The 27,824-nt window shown below is 33.6% G+C and overlaps 1 protein-coding gene across 1 annotated transcript in view; it reads right to left on the bottom strand.

Moving 5' to 3' along the window:
- MS3_00011120 (uncharacterized protein) overlaps positions 1–27,824 on the bottom strand; it is a gene marked incomplete at its 5' end in the record, with an annotated part of 128,639 nt that overhangs the window by 38,872 nt on the left and 61,943 nt on the right. Inside the window, 2 exons of the mRNA XM_051219529.1 lie at positions 2,242–2,950; positions 10,573–10,649. Coding sequence (XP_051064814.1) covers positions 2,242–2,950; positions 10,573–10,649 — 786 coding nt within the window. The remainder of the gene's footprint in view (positions 1–2,241; positions 2,951–10,572; positions 10,650–27,824) is intronic.

The raw sequence follows: 27,824 nt of genomic DNA, 5'->3' as shown, positions 1-27,824 counted from the left end.
GACACTACGGATCATTGTTGAACAATCAGTTGAGTGAATCTATATATCAATTTCCTTGACTATGAGAAGGCGTTTGAAAGCGTTGATAGGAGAATCCTATAGATTCTTTGACAGTGTGATGTGCCCAAGAAAATCGTCAATATCGTCCGGAATTCATACGACGGACTACACTGCAAAGTGGTGCATAGAGGACAGTTGACAAATGTATTCCAACAGAAAGCCGGAGTCAGACAAGGTTGTTACTCTCTCCATTTCTCTTTCTTCTGATAGTTGACTGGATTATGAAGACCTCGACATCTGAGGGAAAGCACGGAATACAATGAACAGGTTGGATGCAACTAGACGATTTGGACTTTGCATATGACCTAGCCGTTCTATCCCATACGTAATAACAAATGCAGGTCAAGAAAGCCAGTGTATCAAGAGCCTCTGCAGCAGTAGAACTCGGCATTCACAAGGGAAAAAGCAAGATCCTCAAATACAACACGGGGAACACTAACCCGATCACACTTGATTGAGAAACTCTGGAAGAGATGGGACGTTTCACATATCTGGGTAGCATACAGGTTTTCATACAGAGTTATCAATTCTGTCCTTACTACACAAATCTGAATCTGAATCATCAATGAACGTGAAGGATCTGATGTAGGAGTAAATGCGAGGATTGGCAAGCAAGGATAACATTCCTACAGTTGAAGAACATATGGAACTCAAGACAAGTGTCAACCAATATCGAAGTGAGCATCTTCAATACAAACGTCAAGACAGTTCTATTGTATGGAGTTGAAACTTCGGCAACTACTACATCCATCATCGAAATAGTAAAAGTATGTACTGACAATTATCTACACAAGATACTCAAGATCCATTGGTCGGTATGACCAACAACAACCTACTACCGCAGAGAACAAACCAGCTTCTAACTGAAGAGGAAATTAGGAAAGGACTATGGAGGTAGATAGAATATACATTACGAAAATCACCAAACTGCATCACGAGGCAAGCCCTAACTTGGAATCCTGAAAGGAAGCGGAAAAGAGGAAGACGAGGAGACACAATTTTCTGAGAATTGGAAGCAGATATCGAAAGAACAAATAACAGCTGGAAACACCTGGAAAGGATTGCTCAGGACAGAGTTAAGGGGTCCTTACGTTACTTCACGAGAGGTAACAGGTGTAAGTAAGTAAATATTATTATTTAGCTTCAATACAAATTGCTTGATTAGTGAGATAGTATGCTTTTTGATCAAAAAACATGTGTAAACTTGCCTTTCCAATGCGTCATTCATCTTCGAAATTAATGTTTCATTTCAAAGAGAAGGATGCTCTCTGTTTGAGATGACCATAAATAGCAATATAAGTATACGAATTACGGAAATAAGAATCCCCTTACTGAATTTATCGATATGGAATCTCGATCGTCCGACATATATGGGAATATAAATAATGACTAATGAAAAACGTGATTATTACTGCTAAGTTAAGCAAGTAGGATAAAACCAATAAAAACTGTCATTTTTAAACAGAGATGGGTGGTGGCTGGCAGTGGAGTCCAGAACATGTGTTTCGTCTTGTTTGAGAGTCGTCAGCCGGATGTACCTGCATCTCAGAGTTCATGTTCACTCCAGAACACGAACCCAATATCGTTCATTTCAAACTCAATCTCTGTGTTCATTTAGCTACTGAGTCTAAATAAACACTAACTTGTGAAGTTTCATTCATTTTAGTATTTGTTGTTTGCAATTGATCCCACTATTAGCCACGATCCATCTCTGTACGTAGTTCTTGTGACTTAAGGCAATATCGAAGCAATCCGCACAAGATACACGTATACCAATAAGAAACTGATCAATTTTGGTCCTAAACATCAATGGGAAGATTCAAAAAAACCAATACAAAATGATATCCCCAGTATAAATAAGAACTTTCGTCTAAATTTGAACGAATAGTTTCACAATATTTGGGCGCCGAGTTAATGTAAGACATTAAAGTGGAAGAATGTATTTGTAAAATCGAATTTTGTTGTTTGATTATATTTTCCTTGAAAACGTTTGGACCAGATTGCCTAGTGAAACGTTGGATTTACTTCAAATTCTTTCGCTAAGAGTTTATAAATACATTCTTCCTCTATGATATCCCCAGTATGTTGCAAGAAAATATATACTACTAAATAATAAAAAAGTAGCATAATTATATAACGAAAATATTCAGGAGATTTTCAAAAACAATCAAGTTCACTTACATTAATATAAATATCTGATGAATTGGTTGAAATATTTTCTTCATTTCTAAACATCCATTCAGTAGTATATCTTGACATTTCATTATTTTGTATATATTTATTTGATAAACTATCTGATGTAATATCAGTTATATTAGAATTATTCATATCATTCTTATACTTTGGATCTCTTAAAACTTGTTTAATTTTTAAATATTTTATATAATTCAATGATGATTTTCGTTGAATACAATTAGGTGGATATAAGAATATTAAATAACACATACTTAATAAGAAACAAATAAAAATCAATAAAATTTCAATAATAATCAAGACAATAAATTTCCTAGTTACAAATGGTTTCTGACTATTTATGAATGTTGTATTGAATTCATTCGGATTCATTAATAATACATTATAGGCATTTATATTTTGTATACTATGAAATAACATAGAATTAATTGTATTACTTAAAAATGTAAATGTATCATTGATTTCAATCAATTTTAATAATGTTATTGATTGATTATCATAAATCGATGTCATATCATTATGTAATAGACTACTATCAATATTACTACTGTTACTACTATTAATAGTAATTTGTTCAAATAAATAATTTAAAATACCGCCATCTTCAAATGGAGCAAGCAATTGTCCAAATGATTTGAATTGATTTATTAAATCATATTGAAAATGAGTTAAATTCATTTGAAGTTCAATTTTACATCTAAATCAACAACAAAACATCATTAGTTGATTACATCATTCGCATAAAAGTGCAGAGATAATCACTAAGTTAATAATAATTGGAATGACATGACTATGAATCAAAATGACTGTAGATATATATCATGTCAATTAAACTTATAAACTTTCTAATTCAACGCTTTAATCAGTTTCCTTAACTCTTCTTATAACCTCAGACTGTTATATACGAGAGAAGATTAAATCACGAGTGACTTCTGAGACCTATTAATTGACTAATATTATCTATACATTCTTATGGTATAATTATTCAATAATTACATTATGTTTATTTATATTCCTCTTATTATAAGCTTTATTTCGACTTATAATTTATTATTGTACGATTTACGGTTCTGAAGCTACTATGTTCAGTTTATTGACTACTGTCTTCCACGTTTACAGTCACTTTGTGGCTTTATTGTGTATAAATGTTATTTCCTATTTTATGGTGCACTGTGGTCTGTTTGATTGATATATAAACCCAGTATATCTGAAATAAATGATTCGATTCAATTCACACATTGGAAGCTGATATTTGGTGTTCTGTACTCAAGTGGACGGGCTAGGTAAACATAGGACCAATAAGGACTCTAGACTGTCCATACCGGTTGAAAGTCAATGGTTTGTTATAGTGCGAAGATTGTATAAGTCATATTTTGATTGGTGAATAAATCACGTAATGAAAAGCCGTGCATAAAGTCATAACACAGACTAAATCTACAAGACAACTTGAATACAAGAGAACAAATGTAAAATATAGAACGAACCGCATTACTCCATGGTTACTTTATATATTCATATTTCAGATGAATCAAAAGTTTTCCAAGTGTTTTCAGTGTGCCTTTGGGATTTTACAAGAAGTACTCTGGATCTCCTCAACATATATATATTAAAATGTTTAGATTTAGGATAGTATAATTTACATTTAAGTAATACCATTTATAAAATGTTTGTTGTGTGTGTGTGTGTGAGTAAACAAATCTTGACAGTGAAATAGTTTTATGTTGAAAACAATCAATGATTTCTATAGTTCAGGTATTTACATTTTAACAATTAGATCATAAGTTTAAATATATACTAGACAGAGGTTTTATTTACAGTCTGGATTGTCAACAAAATGAGTTTCGATAGTGAAATTTCTTTTGTTTTTGAATAGATTGTCTAGATGAGATCGAAATATTTTAAAACAAAGTTAGAATGTCTGGATTGTTTTCTTGTAATACTTATACATATTTAATAATAGTACAATGGATAGGACACATATTGAGGAAAGCACCCAACAAGGCTATCCCTTACTTGGAATCCTCAAAGCTAAAGGAGAAGAGAAAGATCAAAGAACACATTACGTCGAGAAATCGAGACAGATATAAGAAGAATGAACAAGAATTGGATAGAACTAGAAAGGAAGGTCGAGGACAGAATGGGTTGGAGAATGCTGACTGGCGGCCTATGCTCCATTGGGGATAACAGTCATAAGTAAGTAAGTAAGCAATAGTTCAGTAAGATGAAATGAAATTTACAGCCTAAGGATGTAGATATCTAAAAGAATCTGTCCAGAAAATGATGAACTCATGTTTTTTTGGTAGTGTGCTTTCTTATTACCAAATAATTCTTGAATAAATCTATGTGGTATACATTCAAATCAACAACGTTGGATGTAATGGCAGTTTGAACGTTGATTCATAGTGGCTATTGCAGATAACTGCGTTTCTCAACACTGTAGTTCTGATTCATTAAATTATTCTCATGACTGTAACCTATACTTTACCACAGAAGTAGAGTATTTTCAGTAGAAAAAAAGAGTATACAATTAGAAACAGACGTGGATGTTGGCTAACTAAGGAATCAAGGACGCATTTTCCTTCTTATTTGGGACCTGTCAATCTAAAGTACCTGTATCCCTAGATTTGATGTTTACTCCAGGACTCAACTCAGTGCCGCTATAAACAACGATAGAAAGATCCAGACAATCAATATAAATGCACTAGTGTACTATTATGTTGTGAGATTGTCTAACTTTGATACTGATCTACAAGCCGCCTATATATGAGATCAAACCAGAGGCTTGAGTAAGAAGGAAGGTTTGTTGACTAAAATCTAATCGCGAATATTTTTACACTCAGTCATAAATATATATATATATATATATATATATATATATTCCTCGCTTAAAATATAAAGTTACATTTTCAACCACGGAACGTGTCTCGAATTTCAATCAATAGTATTAGCCTGTCTTCTTTATGTGTAACTGTCTCAGTGTACCTCCTTTCGCGAGTGAAAAAAGATTATTCTGGTTTCGTGAGTTCAACTACAAAACCTGAGATAGGGTTGCATCACCTGCAATCTAGTATACCTCTGTTTATTCGATAAGTATGAACTATCTGATTCTACAACTTTTGAAGCAATTAATGTTAAAATGAATATCTATTTTCTAGCACGAATTATAACCAACAAGTAGGCACTTGACTTGGCTTTCACGATAGTAAGTAAGTAAAGTACTATGAACTACTGAAGCACAATCAGAAGTGGTATTTAGGCAAACTATTGATAGAGGGACAGTTGCCAAGTCTAGAGTTTAAGCGTTCGTGTGCGAGACCGATAGGTCCTGGGTTCGAATCCCGCGAGCGGGATCGTGGATGCGCACAGCTGAGGAGTCCCACAATAGGACGAAACGGCTGTTCAGTGCTTCCAGGTTTCCAAATGTGGTCTCACATCGATCGGTTCATGATCTCAATCAAAGAACTGAATGAACCATGAAGCATGTAAAGGACAACTAATGGGAGATGCGCAGATTATGTATTTAACACATAGTTTTCATATTTTATCAAAGTAAATTGGTCATCATCTTCAAGACTGCGTTCAATACAAATGCATCCACTTGAGCTAATAAAAATTTCCTCATTTAGTTTATGTAAGTGGAATGAAATTGGCTTACTAAATGATAGTAAATGAACCGGTAATACTTAATATGATTAATTTATTCTAGGACAGTTTCTGTAACTAAGACAAGATTATGTTCACTCAATTTCCATTTACTATGAATATGTGACAAGTTAGTAGGATGTTTCAACAGTGACTTTTGAAAAACAGTTATCCACCTTAGACAATGGATGAAGGATTATGTAAGATCATGAACCGATTGAAGTTAAACATTAACACTGTTGGATGCCAGCACAGTGGTCTGTAGGTTAAACGTTCGTGCGTGAAATCGAAGGTCCTGGATTCGAGTTCCTACGTGCGAGGAATGAATGAGTGCGCACTTTTGAGGAGTCTTATGTTAGGACGCGGCGATCATCCAATGCTTCCAGGTTTTTAATGATAGTCTAGCTTGGATCAAATCATGAATTTAACCAAATCATTCAGCTCAGAAGACAAAACTTACTTCATCAAAATCATTTACTTGAGCTATAAATATTCTCCATCATCTCTTACAGAATAATCACATTGATTATACATTTTTCTTTCTTTACAATATGACAAAGTGTAGAAAAGGTTCAACAACAGTGAAAAAAAAGATCAATCTTCAATGTGATTATGATAATGTTGTTATATGTAAGATTTTGTAAACGTGTATATATTTTCTTGCTATTCATTTAAATGATTGAAAATGATCAAACTGTATTGACATTTGAACATTCTAACCGGATTGCTCCAGTTTGCTATTTAATCTTAAATATACATATATATCAGATAGTATTATTATCAGAAGGGGTTTGTGGAGATTTTAGAAATTTCACTGGTTGAAATCATGAGTCAATTGAAGCTAGACCACCATGGAAAACCAGGAAGCACTGGACGTCCGTTTCGTTTTAGTATTGGACTTCTCAGCAATGCGCATCCACGATCACGCACCCCAGGACCTATCAGTCTCGCGCACTGCTGAGGAGTCCCATACTAGGATGAAACGACCGTCCAGTGCTTCAAGGTTTTCCATGGTGGTCTAGCTTCAATTGACTCATGATTTCAATCTGTGAGATAGTATTATTAACAATGATGGAAATATTTTACCATGGCCACGTGAGAGCATTTCGAATGTGAGAGCTGACTCTCCCCACCCTCGGTCATACCATGACATTTTGGGGGGTTACATCACAATGAATTCTCATTTTTTGATAAAGATCTAGTCAAGTAATAAATGAATGAATTTTGTAGAGTTAAACAAATACACGTATACACTAGTACAAAATAATGAGGTTAAACACATAATAACATAATTGATTCATTATATGAAGAAATTGATTGAAAATTGTTAACGACAGATTGAATGTAATCTATTTGATTGTCAAGAGTATCGAGAGTTAAATCCTTGTTCATCTATCTTAAGTTTACAATGATGGTGTTAAACTGACGATAATGATGATGTGTTTAGTACTGGATCCACTAATGTTTTATACAGACAAATAAAATGAGTAATGAAATTGTGAATATAAAACATACATTAATTCGATTATAGATTTCTTACTTGTTCACCAACACAATGTTCAAATGATCTCTTAAATGTCACATTATCCATTCCATTTAGACTAGAAATTCACAACTAATCTCCTTTGAGATGATGGAGAAGATCTGTAACTCAGGTGGATGATTTTGATGAAGTTTTGTTCTCTGAGCTGGATGGTTTGGTCGTGGAGCTTTCATCGTTCTTCTGAACGACATCATCAGCACAAACTTCAGATACAAGTGAAGTGTTCGAATTTCTCCATATGCGTTTCACAGCTTGTTCTGTACACCTCGATTCGAAATTCGAACACTTCACTTGTATCTGAAGTTTGTGCTGATGATGTCGTTCAGAAGAACGATGAAAGCTCCATGACCAAACCATTGAGTTCAGAGAACAAAACTCCATCATAATCTCCTTTAAATGCATGGTTCTTATTGGTTAAACTTCAATTCATAAATAGAATTTATATTTTCCATATTAGAAATGAATATACAATGAAAACAACTAATCAATTGAATGAATATCTTTAACAAAATTGTTGTTTATTTTCATGTTTTAATTGACATGGTATAACAATTGATTTGTAAATACATTTTGTTTGTTTGTTTGTTTGCTTATTTCATAGTGGTAAATAACAATATATTGACCTGAAGTATACTAATCGTTTAATAAAAGACATTGCATTGTGTTATGTATTACAATTGACATGTATATGAACGTAAGTTGTAAAATACATACCCCTCTATAACTGTATGTTTGCATAAATTATGTTGAGAATAATATGAGAATATATACTTAAGAAATATAGGTTTTAAATCACGAATCGTTCTTAACTGGACTCATGTTAAAATCCTGTACACAGGATAGGTGAATCGCTTGAACATAGAACTTTTCAACAGTGCGAATACACCATCCTGCACTTGAGAATCGAAACTAGAACCTTCGGTCTTACACGCAAACGCTTGACCTATCGACCACTGAACCCGTGTAGAACGCTTTTTTATGTGGTTTCACTATAATGTGTAACTATCTTCAATTCTTTTCAGGATGATATCTTTTTCACACTCGATATGATTGGACTCCACTAATCATGGCTGTTAACTAGAACATCAGTAATTGCATCTGATAGCTAGTCACTAGTGAACACGTGATTGTTATCAGTGTAGGGTTTTGTTCAGACTATAGACTACTAGTGACTTGCTTTTAGATACAATCGCGACTCAATTGGATTTAGATATTAACCCGTTTGATCTCGACTCAATCATCTAGAAGTTGTGGATAAGCTAACGGGATCGAAGTTCCTGCATTTGAAACCTGGATGCTAGGTTGTGTACGCTTAATTTTAAAGAGTCGCGAACTTGGGTGATGATTCAACTAATATCAGTATGTGGCTGAAAGTTTAATAAATTTATGCGAACAGTGAAGTAATCCTAATAATAAAATTACAAGGCCTTAATGCTAAAAATTACATATAGTCATTGTCAATAACTTCATCTCAGAACATTCTCATTAATTTCATAACCGGCTATAAATGAAATCAAACTTTCTCTTTGCGATTGATTGAAGAGAAAACTGATAAATAACGTAAGAAAAGAATTATGGTGATAATGTTGTATGTGCTACTGATGTCGACAGTTATAAGTAGTATGTGTCATTAACCGAAAGTGAAATATCTGGTGGCAGAAGGTTAAGAAGATCAAAGAAAAGAGAACGAGAACAAAGAATGATTTGTGTGGAAACGAAAGAACAGCGAAATCTGAGACGATTAATTGACATTTTGCAAATGAATTATTTACTGTATGCTTCTCAGATTTTACGAAGATGTTCTGTAATTTCGTATTGAGATACTTTTGGTTGTTCTCACTTGTGTTCTCGTTCACTACAATGTTGAGAAACTATGTAAAACTTAACACACTAAATAAAACTAATGTAATACACATTTACATAGATTTAATCTATACAATATAAAACCATTTGATATAATGATCAATCATTGAGCATAATTATGAGCCTTAAAGTTTATTTAGCTACAAAATCAGGATCTAATAATAATTAACGCTGTAAATAAATCTTAATCATGTATAATTTGTGTTAAATATTACGTAATTAAGTATATCATTTAATCCCATTAAATAATAAATATTTTAATAGTTGAGATCATGAGTTAATTGTAGCTAGACTATCATGGAAAACCTAGAAGCACTGGATGGCTGTTTCGTCTAATTGTGGCTTCGAATCTCGTGAGGCGGGATCTTGAATGAGCAATGATCAGAAGTCTCACAATAAGACGAAACGATCGTTCAGTGCTTTTAGGTTTACTATAGTGTTCTAATATCAATGGGTTCATGATTTCAACTATTAATATTACTAATATATTCACACAATTCCTTCTGATAATAAATATTTTGTTGATCAGTTATTCTATCTTATAAAATCATTTTATTTTATGGACTTAAGTCAGACTTATGAAGGTTCGTTACTAAGCTAAGTTCATCTTATCAAGTTAAGCAATCGATAGCATGTATTACACTATTTATTTGGCTTTTTTTTCGTTATAAAATCATCATTATATCGAGAACACTTGACAATCAGTTTACAGTTGTCTTGAGTAACGTAATTCCCTCACTAAAAATGTCTAAAAAAAAAATTAAAAATAAACTTCTTAGAAATAAGGTAGGAATCTATGACTTTCCTTTTCAAATAGAAATTCGTCTCATCCACTCAACAAATAAATAGATTGATTGATAATGGAAATTAATACTGTTGGATGTCAGAACAATGGTCTAGAGATTAAACGTTCACAAGTGAAAACGAAGGTCTTGAGTTCGAGTCCTTGCGTGCGGTATCGTGAACGTGCATTCATACTAGAATAAAACGACCGTCCAGTACTTCTGGGTATTCTATAATGTTCTAGCTTAAATGGACTCATGAATTGCATTAGGAAAAAATAGGTAACGGATTACTTTCAAATAGAATTTTAACCGCACAAAACTAGAAAAATTCAGACAAAATTTACAATAGATAAATAGATAGATAGATAGATAGATAGATAGATAGATAGATAGATAGATAGATAGATAGATAGATAGATAGATAGATAGATAGATAGATAGATAGATGTATAATCCATTAACTAATCGCTTAAACCAAAGACTTACGATTTATTAAACTGTTCATTAGTCAATTTATGATCATCATCATCATCATCAATATCAGTATGCACAATATATCGATTCTATATTGAAATAATCCGTTTTATCTTGTAATTGAAATAATGTAAAAAGAAAAAAAAATTAAGAAAAAACTTTTTTTCTTTTCTTTTTATTTTTATTTATTTTTTTAATTTGATTATTATAGTAACCAATAATAATCAACTTTGTGTTATAGGCTCATTTATTCATTCATTCCTTTATACGTAATGTATGTGTATTTCTCTTTTATTGTTTTCTTTAATTTACATTTAAGTATCCAATAATCAGTTTTAACCAATTAAATGTGAAGTGAATATTTCAAGTTAAAAAATTTGTTTATATTTAGAGGGGGGAGGGGGAGAAGAGTAAACTTGAATATTCTATTTACATATTTGATATATTGATAGATAATAAATTGAAAAAACAAAAACAAACATCAACTGGATACTGTTGTGAGATAATAATTCATTGAAGATCATAATGGTGGATATGTCTATTCAGTTATGTGAATGAGTTAAAATTAGACATGAATATCGTTGGATACTGATCAACTCAATGGTCTAGAGGTTAAACGTTTACGTGTGAGGGATCGTGGATGCGCACTACTGAAGAGTCTCACGATGGGACGAAATAAATGTCTAATGCTTTTAGTTTTTTTCATGGTGATCTAGCTATAATTGACTCATGATTTCTACTATTGTAATTTCATTTTTTATTGGAAATCTCTAATTGGATTTATTTATATACAATCATTGATGTAAGTATATCAGAATTGAAATCTATTAATAGTTGAGTTCATGGATGGATGAATGTTAGACCACTATCGAAAATCTGGAAGTACTGGATGACTGTTTCATCCTAGTATAAGAGTCCTCAGTGGTGGACATCCACGATCCCGCATACAGGAACTTTAGCCCAGAACCTTTGGTTTCACGCTTGAACGCTTAATACCTATACCACTGAGCTGGTATTCAATGGTATATATATTTATATGCTTGCATGTGCCTGACGTGGAGAGGTAGTTTCTGAAATTCTAGTAAAAATGTATAACCATTAAAGTCCAACCGTTTCTCTAATGAGGCAAAGATCTATAATACTAATAAATGATAGTCTTGAAATATTTCAAACTAATTAAAGTTTGACATATAAACCATTGAATAATGGTATAGTTATCTAACTACTAAACATTCATCATAAGATTTGAAATTCATCTATACGATCCTAAATGAGTGGTTGGATATGTACAATTGTCAAGTCTCATATTTAAACGAAACATTTATCCAGTTGATCTTAGTTTTGAATGATTATCTGATTAACATCAATACTATAGTTTATCTTATTTTTTGTCACGTTTCTTCACTTATTCCGGAAGTTTTGACTGATGACTCTAATGGTATGAAGAATTTCAGTTTTAAGGCGTCGCTTATATTGTAGTTTAATCTCTTTCCGTATAAGTGTTCTTCTATGTTTGTTAATAGTTGTTTTGACTGGTTGATCATGTAGTTGTTTGTATTTTCTTCCATGGATCGTTTGGACAACTTGATTATGTTGGGTTGTTATTCTTTTTTCTTTTTGTTTATTAATGATCTTATAAACATAAGAATGAAAAAAAAAAAACAACTTTTACTTCTAAAAAAAATTGATCCAATAAAATGATCAATAAGTTATATTCATATCAATAAAGAATCAAAAAGAAACACAAATGATCCGGAAGTATTAAATGTACAACTCAAAGTTATTTACAGAGTAAAATAAAAATACAAAAAAACAAAAAGAAATGACATTTAAGTAGGTGACTTGTATGGAAACAAGTTACCATAGTTACTTATATAACATTGATATATATATATATATATATATATATATATATATATATATATATATATATATATATATATATATATATATATATATATATATATATATATATATATCGTATATATTTATCAAAGGCGCATATGCCTCCGGATATCATTGATATATTCAACGATATGAATAAAGATCATACAATGTGAATAGATATAGTAAATCAAGATGTTTTTTTATTGGGTCAATGACCGCCCTGTTTTTTTTCGTTGTTGTTGTTGAATATATCCAAGTTTATTAAATTACTTCAGTCGGTTTATTTCGAGATTAGATAAACAGTAAAAAAATTGTTAAGATGAGTAGTATGACTAATACAAGCTAAATTAATATTTTAGTTAAGGGAGTTTATAATTTAGTAGATTGTACTCATTATAGATCCATTACAGTTGCATAATCGATGAAAACGTTTAGTATACAACTTTTCAGCATAGAACATTCATAATCTCATAAGAACATTTAGATTGAAATTCAATATAGTGATTAAAATGACCAATGGTTTGCCATAAGACTTGAAAGTTTTGGGTTAGATCAATTGTGACGTCTTGAGTGTGTTCAGCTGAGGAACTCCATACCAGAACGATGGTAATATTCAATTATTCCTGGTTTTTTAGTGATATTCCAATTAAAATCAATTTATGATGAATGAAACCTATAAAATTCACCAAGCACTTTATAAGTATAGTAGGGTTACTTACTCACATACTTACGCCTGTAGCATAGGCCACCGATCAGCATTCTTCAATTCACTCTGTCCTAAGCCTTCTTTTCTAATTCCATCCAATTCTTGTTCATTTTTATCATGTCTATCTCCATTTCTCGGCGTAATGTGTTCTTTGGTCTTCCTCTTTTCCGAAGTATTTTGTGTAGACAACTGTTAACAAACACTTGTATTTTCTGGATGATGGCTTTCGTAGTTTTCCAAGTTTCCGCCCCATACAGTAGAACTGTCTTGACATTTGTATTGAAAATTCTGACCTTGGTGTTGGTTGACAGTTGTTTTGAGTTTCAAATATTCTTCAATTGTAGATATTCTGCTCTTGCTTTGCCAATCCGCGCTTTCACATCTACATAAGATCCACCCTGTTCATCAATGATGTTGCCCAAATATGTAAAGGTTTTTACATCTTCCAAATCTTTCCCGTCAATTGTGATTGGGTTGGTGCATTCTGTGTTGTATCGGAGAATCTTGCTTTTCCCTTTGTGTATGTTGAGACCTACTGATGCTGAGGCTGCTGCTACACTGGTCGTCTTCTCCTACATTTGTTGTTGCGTTTGCGATAGGAGGGCCAGATCATCTGCCAAGTCTAGATTGTCCAACTGCATCCTAGCTGTCCACTGGATCCCATGCTTCCTCTCAGATGTTGACGTCTTCATGATGCAGTCGATCACCAGGAGAAAGAGAAGAACTGAGAGTAAGCAACCTTGCCCGACACTAGTCTTTACTTTGAACGAGTTTGTCAACTGTCTTCCATGCACAGTCTTGCAGTTTAATCCATCATAGGAATTCCGTATGATATTGTCTATCTCCTCACGGACGCCGTAGTATCGAAGAAGCTTCCATAGTGTTGTTCTGTCCATTCTGTCAAATGGTTTCTCGTAGTATATGAAGTTGATGTATGTTGATGAATTCCATTAAATTGATTGTTCCACAATGATACGTAAGTATAGTAAGGTAGTTTTTATTAAATCACGTTTGGATGTTTGATACAAGTGTTAATCAATGTCAATTTATGTATCATATCTTTAATGATTATCAATCACTTGTATCCCATAGATAATAATTTAAATACAAGAAGTATGTTATTTCCATAGGTTTTTAAAGTTTTCAACTACCTTACAGAATATATTCTTATTTCATAAGTGGATTCTATTCTATTACTCATAATTCATTTTAACATCGTGTTACTTTTGTTATTACGTCTATATTCAAAATGCATCTTATTTATTTACGGAAGGTTTTAAGTTACTTACTTACTTACGCCGGTCACTCCCCATGGAGGAGCATATGACACCCACCAACACTGTCCATCAAACCCTGTCCTGGACAATCCTTTCCAGCTCTTTCCAGTTCTTATTCATCTTTTTCATATATGCTTCTATTTCCCAACGTAATGTGTTGTTTGACCTTCCTCTTTACCACTCCGCTTCAAGATTCCAAGTTAGGGTGTGCATCGTGATGCAGTTTGGTGATTTCCGTAATGTATGTCCTATCCACTTCCAACATCTCTTCCTAATTTCATCTTCAGCTGGCTTGTTCTCTCCAACAGTAGGCTGTTGCTGATATTATCCTGCCAATAGATATTGAGTATCTTGAGTAGACAGCTATTTATAAATACTTGTACATTCTTGATGATGGTTGTAATAGTTCTGCAAGTTTCAGCTCCGTTCAGTAGAACTGTCTTGACGTTTGTATTGAAGATTGTGACTGTGATATTGGTTGAAAGTTGTTTTGAGTTCCATATGTGCTGCTACATTGGCTGTCTGTATCTGCATTTTTTCGTGTGTATGTGATAGGGGGGCTAGGTCATCTGCAAAGTCCGAATCGTCTAATTGGTTCTGAGCTGTCCATTGTATCCCGTGTTTTCCCTCAGATTTCGAGGTCTTCATAATCCAGAAGAGAGAGGAAGAGAGAGAGTAGGCAGCCTTGTCTGACTCCAGTCCTTACTTGGAATGCATCTGTCAGCTGTCCTCCACGCAAGACCTTGCACTGTAGTCCGTCATATGAGTTCCGGATAATGTTGACAATCTTCTCAGGAACTCCGTAAAGTCGAAGAAGTTTCCATAACGTCCTCCTATCCACACTGTCAAATGCCTTTTCATAATCAATGAAGTTGATGCGTAGCGACGAGTCCCAATCAACTGATTGTTCGACGATGATCCGTAGTGTCGCAATTCGGTATGTGCACAACCGATCCTTATGGAATCTAGCTTGCTGATCTCGAAGTCGGGGGTCTACTGCGTCTTTCGTCCGGTTCAGCAACACTCTGTTGAAGACTTTCCCTGGTATTGACAGTAGTGTGATGCCTCTGCAGTTTTCACATCTGCTCAGATCTCCTTTCTTTGGATTCTTGATGAGGTGTCCTTCTTTCCAGTCCATCTGCACTTGTTCTTCCTCCCAAATCTTCTTGAATAGAAGGTGAAGCATGTTTATAGTTACTTCGACTTCAGTGCTTCAGCTGGTATATTGTTAGGTCCTGCTGCTTTTCCGCTCTTGGTCTTTCTGATGACCATGGTGATTTCTTCCGTCATTGGTGGATTGAGATCTATAGGAAGATCTGTGTGTGTTGCTTCGATTTCCGGTGGATTCAATGTAGCTGATCTATTCAAGAGTTCCTTAAAGCTTTCTACCCATCTGTTCCATTGTTCATGAATTTCAGTGATTGGCCTGCCTTCTTTGTCCTTGATCGGTCTCTAAATGTTTTAAATACAATAGTCAAATTAGATCATTCAATAGCTAAGAAATTGAACAGCCCGATATTAGCCCATTTAGTGCAAACTGGTTACAGTGCTACTACAAACCAATCCTTTTTCAATTATTTATTTGGTCAGTAAATTTTTGTCAAAGTTTGTCAGATTTAAAGTCCTTCAAACAGCTGAAGTAGTAGTCATTCGAATGAAGAAACTGGAGCTATGCATACAAAAGAAATATCTTCAACCATATCTTATGTCTAAGAGTTAAATGGATTAGTAAATAGTGAAATTATAACTTAATGATAAACATTAGTTAGGTATAATTCATCTTCATAATTCTGAATTGTTTTTCATCTTATACAATTAATTTCTATATCAGCAAAAGCAACTATTCCTTTAACTGGTGAATTAACCTGATTTTAATGATACTATTCATATATATGTGTGTTGTATCCCGATAAGAATAAGGAATGGTAATTTTTAGGATCCATTTATGGACCAATATTATGAGTACATTTTTATAGTATAATTGTTATGGAACTAAATTGTTCATATTCATGTCTCTCTTATTATAAGCTTTAATTTGACCCATAAACTATTATTATACGTTTTACCATTCTTGAGTTATACTCAGTATATGAATTTCTACCTCCCTCATTCACAGCCAAATCTGGCTAATTCTTGTACAAATGTTGTTTCATATTATATTGGTACGTTGTGGTCGGTTTGATTGGTATATAAACTCAGTATGCTTGAAATATAATGATTCAAATTACAGAGGCTGAGACTTGTGTTCTGGACTCAACTGGCTGGGTTAGACAGTGAAGCGGGACCAATCAGAACTCTAGGTTGTTCTCACGTGTTTACGCGTCTTTGGTCCGATCGATTTAATACGCTTCTCTCTAATCTACAGTTATAACAATGTGATCTGCAATAAACATAATGTATCATAAACACTAATATTTCAGATAATTAAACTAAAGCATTACTACCAGAAATCTATTAGTATATACAGTATCCAAATCTATTAACAATGACAAAAAGAAATTAATTTCTGGATATCAACAACAAAAGAATTCGAATACTTACTGATAATGGTATAAAAACAATACACTTTGAAAAAAGGTCAGTCCGTGCTTTGAATCAACAACTCAGTCGATAATGTGTTGGTTGTTTGGAGTGAAAGGTACTGGTGTGATTTATGTTACTTATGCTCACAGATATAAGTAGTATGTAGCATTAATAGGAAGTGGGATATCTACCAGCAGAAGATTTCAATGAAGAGAAAAGGAACGAATTCTATGATCAAACAAAATGATAAGAGAATCAAGGGAATAATGGAGTATGTAAAAGGCAACCCGACGAAAATGTGCAAATGATGTATTTAATGTGTGGTTTTCAAATTTTAACAAGCCACTGTGTGATTATGTGTTACGAAATAATTTGGTCCTTTCCAGCTAAGTTTTCGTTCACTAAACTTGGTTCATTCAACATATTTTCCTCAGATTTTCAGGGAATTTCGTCAGAAATAAGTGAGTCATTAGGAAAAACTATATCTGGTACAATAACATGAGAAACCTGATGAGTTGATTGATTAGAAACTGTTGTCTCGCAAGATTTCTGAGTTTCACTTAACTCTGAACTGCTATATGACTCTACACTGTTTTTTGAAATCGTTGATAAGGATGAATGATCAGTAAGAACACAAGACTTAATAGAATCAGAATTACAAGACTTAATATTAGTTGCAGCAAGATGAACATTAGTATTACAGACTGACTGAATATGTCCAATATCACCACATTTAAAGCACTTAGAATTACGAAATTTACATGAATTAAAAGAGTGGGACTTGACACAGGACAAACATTGACCAAACTTTTGCCCATCTTCGTGAACTACATCGCAACTCCTCAATGAATTATCTGCATAACCTTGAGTATGCACTGGGTTGGGATGACGTAGTAATGTAGTGGAATTTTTTATATCCTCATGAATCATTTTACGAAATCTTCCTCCTTTTCCACATCCGAAATTTGTATACTTAACATGGTCTGGCAGTATATCCTTCAGAGTTGTATAAGAAAGCAAAATGGGCTTTTCCGGTAAAGCCGGAGTTTTTATTAAGCTATATGCTTCTTTTCCGATGAAAGTGAAGAAATGTGCGACAATATTAACATCCTCATCATCTTCCTTGGTCATAGCTCAGATTTCGAACCTTTCAAAGTAATCCTCAAAAGCATCAAAATCTGAATGTATGTCCAACCGTTCCATCACAGGCTCAATCGCGACGCCAATATGATGATTAGGAGTATTTGAATTATATTATGAACTAAGAATCCCAGAAATAACGTAATCGGATCAATAAGTACTAGATAAGCACTAACGAATGTACTGTATTTAGAATTCGAAATCAAGCATTCAACAAGTACAAAGGAATCATTAGTTCATTCAAACACCATAATAATATCGTTAGAGGATACTTCATGTAGAAGTTTCAACATGAAATAGGCACCAATGATGTTATCCGGATCAATAATGAAGGCTCTGTACTGAAATCATCTAGTTCAGGGAACAAAAAATTACCAAAATAATCAATAAATTTGAAACAAACAAATGAATACTTTCAAGGATCGACGCCTAAAATAAATCTTGTAGCATCTAGTATTACGCCTGTTGATTATATCATGTAAGGTTCATCAATTTAGGGGCCTGTGATCTGACTCCATTTCGACTATATGATATGATCATATGATTATGAAGATGATTAAATATATATCCTATCTCCATCACCAAATGTAACGTTCATTCTTTGGTTAGGTTTAGTGTGTGCAGCCAATCAATTACATAAAGTAGAATCGCCACTATGTGACGCAGTATTTGGCTCATGAGTTATATTTAATGATGGAGATGAGATCCAGTTTGCTCACATTAAGATAAAATTGTATTACATAGCAATCATTCCACTTCAAGTAACTCATGAGCTTCACACTACACTGAATAGTAGCCATTCCATTTTACGTAATTCATCAGCCTCATACACTATTCCTAACCAAAGGCTTAACAATACAATCTTAGCTATGCTGAAGAATACGTATGATATTCATTAGCTGCGAATAAAGTACTAAACAATAGTACTTACGTTTAGTCAAATTTCAATGTATGAATAAATATAGTTTGGTGATAATATCATATCAAATTGTGAATATTAGCTAATCTATGTTTAAGTTGGATGTGATCTCGATTTCAGTTACCGTAATCTTACTTTGGGGAATTAAAATAATTAGCATTGATCAAAAATATCCGATCTACTCTATATTGATCTCCACTTCCGAGTTGTTCACATATACTATTCACTCTTATAGTATCTGCTTCCGGTTCCCGGTGCAATGTATCCTTTGTTCTCCCTCTTTTCCTTTTGCCTTCAGGATTCTATGTTAAGGGATAATTTTTAAGGTATATTGTTAGTTTCCACAATATGAGTCTTAATCGCCTTCCCAGTCATTTCCTAATTTCTTTTTCAACTGGAAGCTGATTTACAGCTACATTCTTAATAGTAGCCAGATAATAAATGAGAATAATAAAATTACAACCTAATAAATAAGGATTTGCATCAATAACTAGATTGGTGTACTATCCTCTCTTTAATAGGACATTTCTCAAATGTAAAAATAGTGTATTACAACCGTAGTAATGATACGATGTAAACTAATTCAAGTTGTTTGATATCCGATATCAGCATAATATCAACGCTTACTGACGAAATATGTTTTTCATCATTACTGATTTCAGTAAGTCTTAATCAACGTGAAATCTGGAACAAATGCAAGTTAACCCAAATCCTTTTTCTCACATTCGAATGATGAAATAAAATCGATAAGACGGTTAGCAAAAGAATCCATTTAGAATAGACAGAATTAGAAGATATATGTGAAGGAATACTGAAACTAAATATTTAGATGAAGATAAAGATTAAATGTATCTTGAGATGGTGGAGAAGGTTTGTAGCTCAAGTGGATGATTTTGGTGGAGTTTTGTTCTCTGAACTGGATGGTTTGGTCGTGGAGCTTTCATCGTTCTTCTGAACGACATCATCATCACAAACTTCTTCATTACTGTGAGTGATTCCATGTCATGTCATTTAATGTGTTTCATCATTGTTTCTAATAATCAGGCCGACTCCAACCAAGTAATCTGAATCTGAATTAGACCTAAAATCAATAACTTCATGGACTAATATCATGTTTTTTTAGTTTGACCGCCTTATTGTTTCTTTCAACTTCCTCGTACACTAATTAAACTTTTCAATCGAATAAGGAGTTGATTGAGAATAGTTAACAGATATTACAATCATATCAGTTTATGAACATTTACAACTTTCTCGATTGATATTCTATGTAACGTAATTGAAGTTATTACTTGATTAACTAATGTATTTTTTTATTTGCTTAAAGTTTAAAACTCTTATTACCTTTATAATATAAGAAATGAAGAAAGATAATATTGTGTTCATGAAATAATTACAACTTCTGTCAAGCCTTTAGGTAATCATCATTATAAGGTTGTGGAGATTGTTGAGTTTAGATTGATATTGTAAATGGATCAGTGGTAGATCACCATTGAAAACCTAAAAGTACTGGACGGCCGATTCGTCCTAGCATGGAGTCCCTCAGAAGTGTGCACCAAAGATCCCGTACGCGCAACTCAAACCCAGAACCGTCCACCACTATCTTCAGTAAGTAACTGGCTTGTAATTTTGTGGTTTGATTGAAGTTAGGCATGAACACTGTTGAATGCCGACTCAGTGGTCTAAAGGTTAAGTGTTTGCGCGCGAGACCGAAGGTCATGGTTCAATTGTCACGTGTTAGATTATGGATGCTCATTAATGAGGTGGCTCATACTAAGACTAAACGGCCATCCACTGCTCCCGGGTTTTCAATGGTTGTCGAACTTAAGTCAATTCATGATTTTAAGATCATAAATAAACCCCGATATTTGTACATTTTACGTTGATTGTGAACAATAAATTAAGTATATTGTCTTAACGCTAATCAATTAAATTTCGGTAGTCTAGAGGCAGTGATTTCATCATAAGATCTTAAGGTCCTAGTTTTGATCTCTGATGATTCCATCAATACCCTTCTCTGAAGAGTCTCATCTTAAGAAGAAACAGCTCCCCAGTGCTTCCTGATTTTTATTGACTGTTTAATCAAAGTTAGTAAATGATGTAAAGAAAATATTGATGTTTACTGTAAGGTGAAATTACAGTAGTATAATTATCATGTAACCATTATATACTGTTTGTCTATAATGTAATCATAATGAAATTAACTTCAAATTCACTTAGTATTGTTCGCTTATATCTTCCCATTGTTGTTTAAGACTGCAGTTGACCAGTCTCTTGTTGGTATATGTTCAAGGCAATATTCATAGCATACACATATGCTAATAAAAAACTGACCAATTGCAGTCCTAAACATCTAAGGGATGATTCAAGTAAACAACACCAAATGAATTTAAATTTCACCCTATTACATAAGCAGGTGACTATCAGGACTCAATAGGTAAGTGGATAACACGATGGTGTTTGAAGTAAACAGTGCTGGTTTTGTGTTGTGAAGTAAACATTAACTCTACGATACAAGTACATCCAACTGATGAGTCCCAAGTAGGACGAAATGCTCATCCTGAATTCCACTACTAACCAACATTCATCTTTGCTTAGAAATTAACTTTGTTTCGATATGGTATACATAGAAAGATAATGGATTTCAGTAAAAAAAATTGTTTCTTTAATTTTTAACATCATCAAATAGATCCAATGATAAACTTCGAAATTACTTGGATATATTCATGATTTATAAATCACTAACTTTCTTATGATTAACAAAAATGTAAATCACATAGAAATAATCATGTTATTGATTGATTTTAAGGTTATACACAAGATATGAATTAGTAACTAAGTATGATTGATTGAAATTTTTAGAGTTAAGTCGAATCATATATTCATAATTATATACATATTTATGCGGGGGGGGGGTTAAGGCAAATTTGATCGGCTATAGAAATAGATTAAATGGTAAACAATAAATTCATTATTTGAAGCTTTATTTTATTATCAGTATAAGGTTTTAGGATTATTAAGTTATTGATTGAGATCTTGAACCGATTGATGCTAGAACACCATTGAAAACCTGGAAACACTGGACGGCCGTTTCACCTTATTGTGAGATTCCTCAGCAGTGATCATCCACGATGTCGCTCGCGTGATTTAAATCCACGGTCGTCAGTGTCGCCCGCGAACGCTTAACTTCTAGACCATTGAGCAGACCGACATCCAATGGTGTTAATGTCTAACCTCAACCAATCCATGAAATTTCGCGACCATCTCCCATTGTACCACGGTAGATACTGTCTCTATCCGACACGGAACAACTTCACTGGTCACACTTCTCACTAGAACTCCGAGAATTCCCTTATGAAGTTAGTCACTTGTGAGCACATGGTAAATAAGTGACTAGTTAAAACTTAGGAGTTTTTAGTGGCCCGATATCTGACTCTCATAATTTCGTATGAATGATTAGTACTGAAGTACACACATCGTCATTTAGATCGTACGATGTTGTCGACGCATTCACCACTTCAGTGCCCCGGGATCTGACTCCAGTGAGATCGTTTCCGATTGCTATTGAGATATTACATATTGTCATTCCTCGTACACAATTATCTACTTAGATCATGCTAGTGAATAACGGAATTAAATAAGTCAAATACGAGAATGGATGTTTGAGCACGTATATTTTGTACATTCATTGATCTGGACAGACAATCAGCTGGACGAAGCGAAGAGAAGAGAGCGAAGCGAAATGACGCGAAGTGGCGAAGGCGTGTAAGCCAACTCAATTTAATCAAGCGTTAATCAATCTTTATAGTCACACAAAAATAGGCTACAGACGTGTAATGAATAAGATAAGAAGTGTACACACATATACGCCCATGTAAAAGCAGTCAATGTTGATAAGTGAATAATTAACAAAGTCAAAATGTGACTCAATAGAATGAATAGATTAGCCTGTCCGAAAGCTAGAATAAGGTATATAGGCTTAACATTATAACCAACACTACAAGTTCACCATATGATCTTAAGGTCCTGGTTACCACCTCTGATGGTTCTATCGATAAACTTCTTTGAAGAGTCTCACGCTAAGATGAAACAGCAGCCCAGTATTTCCTGATTTTTATTGGCTGTAAGTAAATGTTGTAAGTAAATAAATGACTAGTTAAAACTTGGTGAATATATTAATTAGAATATGTATTTTTCAGAAATAACCGATTGATGTTTACTCCATGATGTTGCCAACGTTGTAAACTTCTCAATGAATATATTGAATTCAAAGCAACTGGCAACCAGTAAGCCGTATACAAAATGATCACTTTCTATCTTTTATAATCTGTGGTCATTTCGTTACCAAGTTTTATAATTGTTATATCTTAAAGAATGTTTTTTTTTGTTTCGAAGATACATACACATTCGTGTGGTGGATAAAAATGTAGATTAGTCATCAAATGTATTATTATCAGAATTGGTTGAAGTTGGAAATTAACACAGTCGGATGCTGACTGGCGCGCGAGACTGAAGGTCCCTCGTGGATCCACACTTCTGAGGAGTCCCATACTAGGACGAAAGGCCCGCACGGTTGTTCCAGGCTCTCCATGGTGGTCTAGCTTCAATCGACTCATGACTTCAACCATTAAAATGTATTACTGTTGACAACTATTCATTTAAGGTTGCATAAGAAGGACTCTTGAGAATTTTAAAATGTTTGAGTTAATTTCAAATTATACATGAGTTAATGGAGACAGTTAAACGACTTCTGAACATTTATTCAATTATGGTTAGATTATGGATTCTTCATAATCCACTGAATAAAACACACCTAATGTAATATTATCTCACCTTTTGTTAAAAATCCTAAAAGTTCGTTAATAATATCATGTTAAGTAAGTTGTTGAAGAATGATTTTCCGTTATTGTTAACTGAAACAAGTCTTTGACTACTTATATTCAAATATAAGTAGGTAAAAGTATTTCGTCTTTTTTTTCTATTAATGGATTTTAACAGCTTGTTGGGGAAAAAGATGTTTCATCATTAAATTCAATAAAATCGATTTTTAAAATCTGTTTCCAAACAGATTTTGAAGCAGAATAACTACTCTTATATAAAACTATTCTCATAGCCATAAATAGTCATAAGGTAGAAAGCGATGTAATTTGTTTCATATATCCAAAGTGTTCACTGACATACTAAGTTAATATCTAAACTGAAATTGAGATATAGTGATTTAGTAGTCAGACTCATGCGTCAATAAAAGCTAAACCACCATAGGAAATCTAGGGGCACTAGATGGCCAGCTTGTTGTAGTATGAGACACCTCAGTAGTGCGCATCCACGACAACGCTCGTGGGATTCGAACCCAGGACCTCCAGCCTCGCGCGAGCACATTTAACATCTAGACCCTTGAACCAGCATTCAACTAGATTCAGGAGGTGTTTTCTGGAGTTCTAGTGAGAGGAAGTGACCCGTGGAGTTATTCGGGTCTGTTATGAGGTAGTAACTCACTGGAAACAGTGGTGGAAGGTGGCGCGATTTCGTGGATTGGTTGAGGTTAGACATTAACACCGTCGGGTAAAGGCTCAGTAGTCTAGAGGTTGTGTTCGCGCGCGAGATCTAAGGTCCCGGATTCGAGTCTCGCAAACGTGGTCGTGGATGCGCATTTCTGAAGAGTCTCATACTAGAACGAAACGACCGTCCATTGCTCCCAGGTTTTCCATGGTGGTCTAGCTTTAATTGACTCATGAATTCAAATATTAAATCACTACAAGTCCCACAAAACCGCTTTGTGATATAGTGATTTAGTACATGAAAATGAGTTAATATCTAAATAACTCAACTTTTGTTCAGCGTTATCAATATATAATGAAGTACTCAGCTAATCACCATAACAAATGAGTATTCTAATACACCCAATACACTGTTGAGTAAAATAGAGATTTGTGTTACTCCTTAATTTTGTTAGTTTTCATTATCTTTATCTTAATTGAATAAATGACAAAAATGAATGGTAATGAATGAAAAATGGAAACTTCATTACAACATTACGGTTTTAACTCGAATAGTAAATATGATCCATTATTTGAGTGGATGTTCTACTAACTATACTTGATATTGTTTGCCAATTACGATAATACCCTATGAATTACTCATTTCGATATCAACAACTATCCAAACATGTGTATTATCTGAATTAGATAGCACAGTTTAAGATACGTGTCTCCTGTTATTTGGGATAAGTCAGCTGAATACATCTGTATTCCGGTGTTGATGATCATATTGTAACTCGAAACCAGTAATATTTTGCTTTCAACATCAACATGTTATCCAATAAGCTACTCAATTTCTAGCTTGCACAATTGGTATGAATGTGTGCAAATAAAGTTTATAACCGCTACATAAGCTGGACGCTACTCAGGCTTGGTAACTCAATAGTTAACGCTTTACGCGTTTGAAATGAAAGGTATTGAATTTGAGTTTCAGTTGGATCATCAATACTAGGATGCAGATAAAGCCATCTAATGAATTCCAAATAGAGTGTGACGTATAACATGAATTTCATTATTAGCCACTATTCAACATTAATAAAACCTAAGACTTAACAAAAATGTCAAAACAGTTCACCGTAGATTCACTTGGTATTGTTTTGCTTGTTTCTTCCCATTGACGTTTAAGACTGCAATTGATCAGTCTGTTATTGGCGTATGTGCATATTGTGTGTATGCCTCGATATTGTTCTAATTCACAAGCTTTTATAAGCAAAGATGGATAATGGCTAGCAGTGGAATGTAGGATGAGCATTTCATCATATTTGGAACTCGTCAGCTGGATGTACCTGCATCTCAGAGTTGATGTTCACTCTGAGACTCGAACCCAGTACCATTCGCTTCAAACGGCATCACGTTATCCATTCAGCTACTGAGTCCTGGAATTACACATTCCAGTAGAGACTAATCATAAACAGTCTTTAGCATTAATAACATTCAAGTATAGTTAAAAGATATATAAATGAACATCGCCAAATGTTCCTGTCTTCATCTGGATAAATATCAGTTCTCTTACAAAACACTATAATTATTCATTTTTCAAGAAACAGATGTGTTAAATGTACATGTTCATTGAATAAGAAGACATATGTTAATTGTATGTTACATTTTGGCTTAAATTAAACTAAAATTATTTTTCATCCATATTAAATAGTATTCTTACCATTGATCATCATTTTGTATTCTGAATTGAAATTCATATATTAATCACTATGCCCTACCTTGAAAGGATTTGTTTCAATGTGATCTTGAACAAATTCACTTGGTGTTGGTTGTTTATGTCTTCTCATTGTTATTTAGAACTGTAATTGATCAGTCTATTGTTGGTATATGTGCATTCTGTGCGGAATGCCTCAATATTACCTTAAGTCATAAGTGAACAGGTATATCCAGCTGACAAGTCTCAAATAGGATGAAACGGGCATCCTGTATTCCACTGCTAGCCACTATCCGTCTCTGCTTATAAAGTGATCTTGAATAGTTTTTAGTGAAAATTTTATTTTCAGTATGGGGTTGTGGAGATTGTTAATTTTTTGATTGAGATCAAGAATTAATTTATGTTAGACCACCATGGAAAACCTGGAAGCACTGGACGGCCGTTTTGTCCCAGTATGGGACTCTTTTATGTCCTTTGGTCTGTCTACCCACATTTGGTGCTGAGGATACTTATCTAATGCAGATCAAGACCTTGGCGCGATAGGCTGACGGACCTAACCATGAGGGTAGTACGCGTGAGTTCGAAGTGGGGTAGAGAGAAGAAAACTATTCTATCACCTGATTGGCTGACAAGCAGGCGAATGAGAGAAGACAAGACAACCGGAGTACTACTCGATCTACTCCCGATATCCTGACTTCTTTTCTTCTTCTTCTTCATTAGTGTAAAAAGGTACATGAATAAATAAGTGAATAACCCAACTACAACGTACAATAATTAGGAAAACTACAATTATGTCCAAAACCGGGAATTAGCGTAGAAAATAGGGTGCAAAATATTATGTTTAAATTACAATAGTTTCGGAACAAAAAAGGGTATGGCAATGAATCATACATCAAACAAAAGCTTATGTTCTGTAGGATAGATTAGGTACAAAATTAAATGTTAGTGTTTTACAGGCTTCGAATAAAATGGGATAACGTCCCGAAAAATAGCTTTCGTAGTTTGTCAGAGCTTCTTGTTTCCCTGTTCACATCAGACTCCTCCAGTGATATTAAGTTTTCCATACTGTTTTAACATCAAATGATTCATTATGTCAATCAGAATTTCATTTATCGATAAGTTTAAGTATATGAGAATTGACATTGTATATCTATCACTAATATTAAGTTGTAATAATAATGTAATTTACTTACTTAGCATAGCTTAATTTACATGACATTAGGTTATAGGTTTTTCATTTGAGAATTAGTGATATCATTGGGTTACTCAAATCTTATTAATTGGAGCAAAGTTTTAAAGTCTGTGTCAGTAACTAAATATCAAGTCGTTTACCAATTAAATCAAAACTTCAAGATTTTAGACAAGAATAGTATTTTATCATGGGTTAATTCAAGTTACCAATTTCTAGTATGAACTGTTCATGAAAACTGTTGAGTTCTAGGATTTATACCACTTACCCTAATTAGATAACTCATGAAGTTTAAAAGCACCGAACAACTAGTTTTTTGACAATTAAACTCTTCAAAAGTCCTCATCGATGACCGTACCAAGGATCGAACCTAATATCTATAGTTCTAATGGTCAGTTCTTAATCTTTAGACTACTGAGTTGAAATCTATATCAA

The sequence above is a fragment of the Schistosoma haematobium genome, chromosome 5 (assembly GCF_000699445.3).
Source record: "Schistosoma haematobium chromosome 5, whole genome shotgun sequence".
NCBI lineage: Eukaryota > Metazoa > Platyhelminthes > Trematoda > Strigeidida > Schistosomatidae > Schistosoma > Schistosoma haematobium.
Note: the sequence above shows the minus strand (reverse complement) of the source record. Positions and strands in the feature narration are given on the sequence as shown.